This window comes from Triticum urartu, chromosome 4, assembly GCF_003073215.2.
Source record: "Triticum urartu cultivar G1812 chromosome 4, Tu2.1, whole genome shotgun sequence".
Lineage (NCBI taxonomy): Eukaryota > Viridiplantae > Streptophyta > Magnoliopsida > Poales > Poaceae > Triticum > Triticum urartu.
Genome location: NC_053025.1, coordinates 141220603 through 141229462, shown reverse-complemented (window position 1 = coordinate 141229462; position 8860 = coordinate 141220603). Strand labels below are relative to the sequence as shown.

Genomic DNA, 8860 nt, shown 5'->3' with positions numbered 1-8860 from the left:
GATGAAAAATAAGAAAAGAAATAAACAAAGAGAAATGAAGAAAATAGGAAAGAAATTAAAAAAACAAGAAAACAAAAAATCTGTGAAAACTGAGAAAGAAAAAAGGGTGAAAAACTGAAGTCACAATGAAAAACCCGAAGAAAACCGTTGGAAAAACAAAAAGAACCGAAGATAAACAGAAGAAAATAAAATGTGGGTGTACCCACAACGAGCAAACCTGTAGCGAGTGGCAGCAGCGCCTATATACACGCACCTTCAGCGAGATGAGCTCCCACGCTCGACCTGAGAGCAACTATTTTTTTTCGAAACGGAGGCAAAAGATTTGCCTCATCGATTAATTAAGAAGAAGAGAATTGCCTAGTTAATTAACAGAAAACCGGGCGAAAACCGATACATATAGACCACATGCGGACTACTCGCTAAGAAAGAAACTCCATGACACCACGGTCAACCCAACAAACATACATAACATGCAACAACCACAAACCCTCGCAAAATGACATCGCAACGAAACCCTCAACGAAACCACCGAACGCCACCAAATCCACAAAGGCGAGTCAATCGAAGATGGATGACAAAAAGACTGAGCATCCTCCATTAAGCAGCCGCGCACGCCTTTCTAATAACGTCAGTCTTCTTGCCTATGCTCCTGATAGCCTTCTTCACCTTCTTAATTTTGCCCGTAGAAACCTCCTCCGCTAGGAGGCAAGCAATCGTCTTGGCAGACCCAGGACAAGCTGCATCCAAGCCGGTGAGCAAGCGGCCAAGTTTTTTCGCGAAGACCACCTTGTCAATACGTGCCAACATAGCGTCGCGGTCAAAGATGAGAGACTGGACGAGCTTCGGCGCCTTAGAAACAGGTGTCAAAGCACCTACCTCATCAAACTCAGCACCAACAGACGCCACCGGGCCAACAACCTCAGGTGAGAGAGCAGCAGCAGCCGCCAAACCTCCAAGGTTCACAAAGGCAAGCGGCTGACTCGGCTCCAATGAAAACGATGAGGTCGCAGTTGGCATCACCAAGTCCCCTCCAAGAGACCATATCTCCTCGGGAAGCACCATCGAAATAGGCAAAGTGGGCTCCCCACAAAGCTTCTGAAGCTCAGGCATAATCGGCAGCACCGGAGTCACGACCTCAACAATGACTTCGCTCCCGGAAGGAATCGGCATGACAGGCAGCGGCAACTGACAGGCTGTAGCACGAGGGGAGAGATCTCCATACATGCCACCTTCCCCATCGACAGAGTCAACCTAGATCTCGGGCAATAGGGACACATCAGGCACAACCCCAATCTGAAGCTCAGGCAGCGAAGACACATCTGGCACCACCTCTAGTTTGGCAAGAGCGGCCTCCGCCCTCCCCAAAACACTACTGGCACGCGCAAGGCAGTCATGAAGCTCAGTGCGAAGCATCTTGGTCTCCTCCACCAACCTGACATGCTCAGCCGAGATAGACCGGAACTACACATCTATCATGGAGACATCACCGGTGAAAGCAGGCGATGGAGCATGACATTGGAGCGGCGAAGCTTGATGGACAGGCTTCTTAGCACGACAGAAGCGAGCGATGTGTCCAGATCAAAGGCAGTCAGTGCATCGGATTGGACCGCTACAGGAGTGTGCGCGATGACCTCGACAGAGACACCGGAAACACCTGTCTCTCAGCCACGCCGGAGGGGAACGCCGCACATTGATGGAAGGGCGATGAAAAGCTACAGGAGGCGGCGAGCGGCGCCCCTTCGAGACAGTCTTCCACCCCCCTTGCTCACACTCGAGAACATCAGTCGCCTCATCACGATGGAAGCATCCACGCCAATCCCCCCAACCAGGAGCAGCGAGTGCAGGAGGTTGGCCATCGGGCAGGCAAGGGCGTCCAGCAGGCGGCGAAGCAAAGGTATCCAGGCCCTCCTGGGAACGAGGCTTCTGCCCTTCGATGGCCGGGTCCGATCTGCGGCAAGCAAGTGCAGCCGCGGCTAGTGCGGCGGCGGCGAATGACGGTGCGGGAGGGACCACGGGCGCTGGCTCGGAGGGGAGCGAGCTCGATGGTGATGGACGCGAGCTCCCGGGCGCGGCCGGCAGGAGGAGGGACGGGGCCGCCACGAGGACCAGGATGTCGACAGCAGTAGCCGTCGTCGACGGAGCGGGGCAGCCACCAGCTGCCGCGGGCTTCGGTGACGTGGGCGCTTCGAGCTCGCACGGAGGCATCACCAGCACCGCCATGGGCACGACACGAAGCTGGGTGTGCAGGTCCATCGTCGTCGTCGGCGGCGGCGGAAGCAGGAGGTCCCGATCCAGATCTGACCAGAAAGACGATAGAGATGGCGGCGGGACGGCAACCGGTTTGAAACCCACAGGCAATGAGGGTGGAGGCGGCGGCAGCATGGCGGCTGGGCTGCGAGCCAGCGGTGGGGTGGCCGACGGGGCCGGAGTGGCCGCCGCCAGTGCGCGCTAGGAGGAGAGCTCGGGGTCGGGTCTGCTCTAGAGAAATCGTCCAGCATCGTGAGAGCAACTATGGTCTCACTGTAAGCGAGACATAGCTCTCACGCCGGTTCTAAAGCAAACGCTGGAAGCAGCGTGTTTTGATCGATCTCCTAAATGTGATTACCAAGAGCATAAAAAGTAATGTTGTAAGCTGCTCCCTCTGTAAACATATATAAAATGTTCTAGGTCACTACTTAATGACCATTGCTTTAAATAGTGATCTAAAACATCTTACTTTATTTATGGAGGGAGTATTTTCTAAATCTCATGTTTGATTATGAATCGTCCTAGTCTCCTAGATCCTGTAATGCGATTGTCCGTACGCTTGCAGCGTCTGGGTGCCAGTTGAATAATAAAGCAAGTAGGTTTTGTGCCGGCCAAGCGATGGAGGCGAGAGCATCTACACATGCCTCAAACGTCCGGGCAAATGATCACTGGTCGGTCAAAAAATTACGACCCAGACAAACACCTTAAATCGGCCTCAAGCATTTGGGCTGATCGACACCTCTTATATCTAACCCAAATCCGAGGCGGATATGAGGAGACCCTGGTGCGACGAGGCGTGTTCGGCACGTCGGACTGACATGCGGGTCCTTTAGAAAAACATTCCAAAACCCTTCAGCATGAAGCACGTCTTTCACGACAGACCGATGGCGCCGTGTATCGGCGCTCCAACGCACCATGCAAGGCCCCTAGCCCGGCCATTTAAGGCGGACACCGACACTGAAACTCTACCCATCACATTTCCTCCCCTCCGCCGCCACCACCTTCCGAACGTCGTTCACCTCCGCATTTCACTTGCCGGACGCTTGCCGTCCGCCACCACATTCAAGTAGCCACGCGACCACGTTGACCGGTTAGGAGCTACCCTTATCTAACGCCGAAGCGTCGGCTGCAGCTCCTTGAGCAGATCCGAGAAAGACACGAAGCCCAGATCGCCGCAGGGGTACCTCTAGACGCGTTGGTTACGGAGGAAGAGTCGGAGGAGGACGAGGAGCAGGAGGAGCAAGAGGAGGATGAGGAGGACGCGGTGGACACGGATCTGCAGGCGGAGCAGCAGACAATTCTCGATTCCCTCCAGTCGGAGGCGGAGGCCAACCGCCGTATCCTCCAGCTGGAGTAGGAAGGGGACGTCGACGAGATGCTTGCCTATACATATGGAGGAAGAGGAAGAGGAGCCCTCCTATGGGCCCATCTACCCGGCACACGTCATGAAGATCAATGGACCTCTTCGACGACGAAGCGTAGTTTAGCTAGTGTGATTTGTGTAGTACGTACGTAAGGACGACTTTCTTTTTTGCATGCTTTGTATAGATCTAAAGAATGAAGTATAAGGTATTCGGATGCATAGGAAAAAGTATAAGGTATAACCGGTTATTGCCGGCGGACGCGCCGTTTGACGCGTTGAATTTGGTGTGCCCTAGCTGAGTAGATGCTCTAATGTGCTTGTCCTTAGGGCATCTTCAATAGTTTATATGTTAGCTTGTTGGTAAAATATGTCATGTCATCAACCAACATCTTAACATACAACAACTTCAATGGGTTGTATCTAGTTTGCCCAATAGGATGTGAGATAATAAATGAGGTGCTCTCTCATTCTACATTGGAGCTTGTGCAATGGGTGTTGGTTCATGTACATACAACCTTCCTCTCTTTCCTCATTTATTATATGACACATCATCAAAAATTCTATATGGCCAAGTCTACCAACAACTATCTTACAACCATTGAAGATGCCCTTAGCGGAGAATGATTCAGCCTGTGCCAGTACCTATGCAAGAGTTTGCACTCCACAAGAGATAAAAGTTAACAACTCTGACGCATATATCCACCGACACTGTTACTCTTGCACAAACGGAAATAAACATCGATTCAGTCGTGGCCGTCGAGAGCTGGCTCGACGTACATGCAAGCACACCACGCGCAGGGCCTGACCACACACGTTCGTACAACCCATCATGCATGGAGACCCAAGCTTTTATTCGATCTAGACACGTATATTTATAGAGGTGTAACCTTAACTCATCAGCGTCGACCGATCGAGCTAAACGCCGGCCACGGGTGATCTGCATTCTCCAGATCAGCTGACCCTGGAGCAGTCGACAGAGGCGCCGACGGCGTAGGGGACGCTGACGCCGCACTTGGACGGGATGCTGGCGATGTTGCCGGCCTTGAACCCGCTCATGCGGCCGACGGCCATCTTGAGGCAATTGCACGCGGCGCGCCTGTCAACAGTGGTCTGGGTGGCAGCGGCGAGTCTCTTGACGCCGCTGCAGCATACTGCGGACGGGCCAGCGCCGCCACGCGCGTAGGTGAGGCAGGGTCCCAAGGCAGAGTTCACCTGGCCGCAGCTGATGGCGGCGTCGGCGGTGTGCGCCGCCGCGAGGAGCATCGCCGCAACCACAGCGACCACCATGATGTGCGCAGCTGCTGCGCGAGCCATATTTGTTCTCTTACGAGCTTACAGTAGTGTAACGGAAGCAGCGGTGGTAGCGATCAAATGGCTTAAATAGGCCAGGTTTCCCAGGAAGAAGAGATAGGGAAACACACTGAAGCATACCTGGTGTCAAGTAAATCGCCGGTGGCAGGATGATTAATTCGACGAGGCTGCAGAGGTTGTTGGACGTTGGGGGCAGATGGATCTACGTACCATTCTATTCGTGATGGAGTGATTACTGAACGGCACCCTAGCTAACACGAGGACCCTAGTTGAGTGGATTAATGATTCTTTGAATTAGGCAAGTGCTAACTTTTGGTGGGGATGAGCACACCATTACACCACCTGCTATAAAGCTTGATTCCTTTGATTTGTACGAAGAACACAGAAATAACAAAAATTACACCCATATTAGTAGACTATCTAACGACGGCTACAAGCACTAACGCGAATCAAAGGCGCGCCACCATCATCAACCCTCTCTCTTCAGAGTCGGGCCAAACTTATTGTAGTAGACAGTTCGGAAGTCATCGTGCTAAGACTTTACAGGAGCAGCATACCAGAACAAGAACCGTCGCAGATGAAGAGAAGTATAGATCAAAATGATCCAGTATGTATGCATGCGAACAAAGACTGGATCCAAACAGATCTATCAAAGACCAGCACCAACTGAATACCATGATATCCGCCGGAGACACACCTCCACACGCCCTCCGATGATGTTAGACACATCACCAAAATAGGGGACAGGCGAGGAGGGCCTTATTTCATCTTCGGGGATCTGCCACTATTTTGTCTTCCTAGTCATGACACAAACCCTAAACGAACTCACAAAAACACTATTGTGGATCACTTGTTAAGGATGGAAGGGATACCCCATTATTCCAAGAATTTTATTTGCAGATTGTTGATAGAAAAGGTGAAGACAGCCTTGTTGCGGATCATTTGTCAAGGATGGAAGGGATTCCCCATTACTCTGTTTCGATAAATGATTCCCTTTTTGTGATAGTTAAAAAGATGGTACCTTGGTTTGCAGATTATGCTAACTTTCTAGTAGGAAAGTATTTTTCTCTAGATATGAATTATAATCAAAGTAAGAAATTCTTTAGTGACCTAAAGTATTGTTTTTGAGACGATCCATTCCTATACAGACATGGTCCAGACAGAATGACATGGCGATGTGTCGTTGAACACTGAGACTGGTGCAATCATGTAGGCTTGTCATAGTAGTCCATATGCAGGGCACCACGCTGGTGATCGCACAACAATGATGGCACTTCTCGGTCTAGCTTTTATTAGCCAACATTATTCGAAGATGCGCACATGTATGTTAAAAAGTTGTGATGCTTTCCAGCGTACATGTAACATAGGTAGAAGGCAAGAAATGTCTATGCATTATAGCTTGGTTTGTGAACCTTTTGGTGTATGGGGTTGGACTAACTTTGTCCATTTCCTGCTTCTGATGGGTATACACATATTCTTGTAGTTGTAGGCTATACTATCAAGTGGGTGGAAGCAATCCCAACTCAACATGTTGAGACAACTACATCTATTAAGATGATCAAAGATATCATCTTCCCTAGGTTTGGAGTTCCCAAATTTTGAGATGATCAATGATATCTATTAAGATGTTGGAAGAGATGATTGCTTTGAGGTTAGCGGTGAAGAGGCAATCCTTCTAGGAGATGATGGAGCTACACCAAGCTATGGTGTATGAGTAAATGATGGCGCAACAAAATGAATTTACTTCCACGTCAACAAGACCTTGACTTAACTTTGAGACTTACTATATATATGCATCACATTTACTTCGAAAACTTGCTTCTATGTGTGCCCGCTAGAACTTCATTAGAGAAGAGAAAAGAAAAAGAAAGCGGGTTGTAGATTAACAGCCATCTATATAGCATAGGTTCCAAGAAACATTGTGAAAATGTAAGATGACCCATATATTAATAAAGTAGTATTTCATAATAACTAGTTATTATGCATGTTGTCTATTAGATTGACTGTATGTGATGTGACAACTACTTGTAACAGATTGACTATATGTGACGTGACAACTACATGTAACAATACTACTAAGAGGGTGCTTGAATTCAAGGGACTTATTTTAGTACTAATCATGCTCTTAGAGCCAAAGTGCTCATTTTCACTGCCATGGCGGCATTTATGAGCCACATGACTCATTTTTTTGATTCCATGGCTGCATTTATGAGCCCAATGGTTCATTTCTGTGACATGAGCCAAATGGCCCATTTTTGTGTATTAATCCGTTTTGGAAACTTACTCCGCATTATGAATTTCATTTAATATGTTTGCATTGCGGATGTCTTTGATCGATGTACACATTGCCGTCAACACTTGTAATGCATTTGATAGGTTTTTTCGTTCCTTTTGGACCTGTCTTCTCTCTACACTTATCATGTGCTAGTTCTCATTGAAGGTTTGTGCAAACTTGTCTATATATGCACTAGTGTGAGCTTGTGTCTGAACTTTTCTATATATGCACTTGTGTTTGATGTAAATTGTCTTAAATATTGATTCCAAATGTAAATTGTCTTAAATATTTAGATTTTAGATTGGAAACTTAATAGTATGCAAGGTATCGTCTCAACGGAAATACTTTTAAAATATGTTAATGACCAAAATAATATAATAAGGATTTCGTTAATGTCTCAAGCGTTACCCTTTCTCGAACGAAGTAGGAGAACAACTTGGCTGCGTGCAAACCGCGATTCAGACATACTGACATTATTAAAGGACCCTGTATTTCGCTTGTTCATCATCTATATATAGATGTAAGCATGCATTACAGAATTCCAACAAAGGACACGAGGTCCCCTCAGGAGTACAAGATCACAGCTCTCGTGGCAACAACATCGGCCACAACGTATGATCGAAGCAGCAGCAGTAAAACTAATTTATTAGGGAAACAGTAGAACTAGTAAAGCAGTAAATCAAACGGGGTGGAGCCATGCAGCAAGGACGGCTGGCTTCCACGATTTATTTCGCTCTCACCATGCATCTGAAATGGTTCCGGTCTCACGCTTAACGCACCCTGCATACATCAAAAGAAAGTTAAAACAAAACAATCATTTGTTAATTCGTTAACTCATGTGTCCATCAGTCCATGCATGTAATCATATAGATCTATCAAAAGTCCTAAAGCTGTAGCATTAGGGCAACTGGGTAAGTAATTACTTGGAGCAATCGGTTCCTTGGCTGATGGCGTAGGGGATGTTGACGCCGCACTTGCCGGGGATGCCGGCGACGAGGTTGGGCTTGATGCCGCCCATGCCGCTCGCCTGCTGCTTGAGGCAGGTGCAGGTGGTCTTGCGGTCGGCGGGGGTGGCAGCGGCCGCGTTAAGGCCACGCACGCCGCTGCAGCAGCCGCCGCCAGGCACACTCACCCTGCCCATGGCGTAACTGATGCACGGGGCCAGGTAGCTCACCACCTGGCCGCAGTTCGCAACCGCACCCTCGGCCGGCGCCGGTGCCGCAGACAGCACGAGCGCCGCCACCAGCAGGGCCAAGGCCGCCGCGGCGTGGGCACGGCGAGCTGCCATGGCAGAAACTAGCTAGTGTGCTTGCTCTGTGGGCTTAGTTGGTGTGTGAGTGAAGGCCGAGGGACTGTGAGTGAGTGGGTGAGGATTTGGGGACTGACTAGGAGGGTTTTTATAGTGGTTTTGGGCCGGGTGGTCGACTGGTAAGAAAACAGTTATTACTACGCGGAGTACGGCGGTGAGGTAGCTGGTGGTAGTTGGGACATATCTCTTCACTTACTAGGGATGGATTCATTCATGGCGCCTGCAGATGGCAGAAGAGCCGTGTCGACGTCTAACATACGTATCTCTTCACTTATCTCTGCAGTTCAGGAGGGCAAGGATGGAAGCCCGCACTCCACTGTCTGCATACGCGACGAAGCCTGCACTTCACCATGCA

General features: G+C 49.3%; 2 protein-coding genes across 2 annotated transcripts; both read right to left on the bottom strand.

The window, feature by feature from the left end:
- Positions 1-4306: 4306 nt before the first annotated feature.
- LOC125553700 (non-specific lipid-transfer protein 1-like) lies at positions 4307-4990 on the bottom strand. The gene has a single exon (XM_048717441.1). It carries the CDS (start codon positions 4922-4924, stop codon positions 4562-4564), a length of 363 nt encoding a protein of 120 aa, XP_048573398.1. The 5' UTR covers positions 4925-4990; the 3' UTR covers positions 4307-4561.
- A 2679-nt stretch (positions 4991-7669) lies between these two features.
- On the bottom strand, positions 7670-8577 carry LOC125553699 (non-specific lipid-transfer protein 4-like). Its single transcript, XM_048717440.1, has 2 exons — positions 8120-8577; positions 7670-7976 (listed from the first exon to the last, which is right to left on the bottom strand). Exons 1-2 carry the CDS (start codon positions 8482-8484, stop codon positions 7967-7969), a joined length of 375 nt encoding a protein of 124 aa, XP_048573397.1. The 5' UTR covers positions 8485-8577; the 3' UTR covers positions 7670-7966.
- Between the last annotated feature and the right edge of the window lie 283 nt (positions 8578-8860).

Bases quoted from the DNA above. Each gene is read 5' to 3' on its own strand.
- LOC125553700 (XM_048717441.1), bottom strand. From the start codon at position 4,924: ATGGCTCGCGCAGCAGCTGCGCACATCATGGTGGTCGCTGTGGTTGCG.
- LOC125553699 (XM_048717440.1), bottom strand. From the start codon at position 8,484: ATGGCAGCTCGCCGTGCCCACGCCGCGGCGGCCTTGGCCCTGCTGGTG.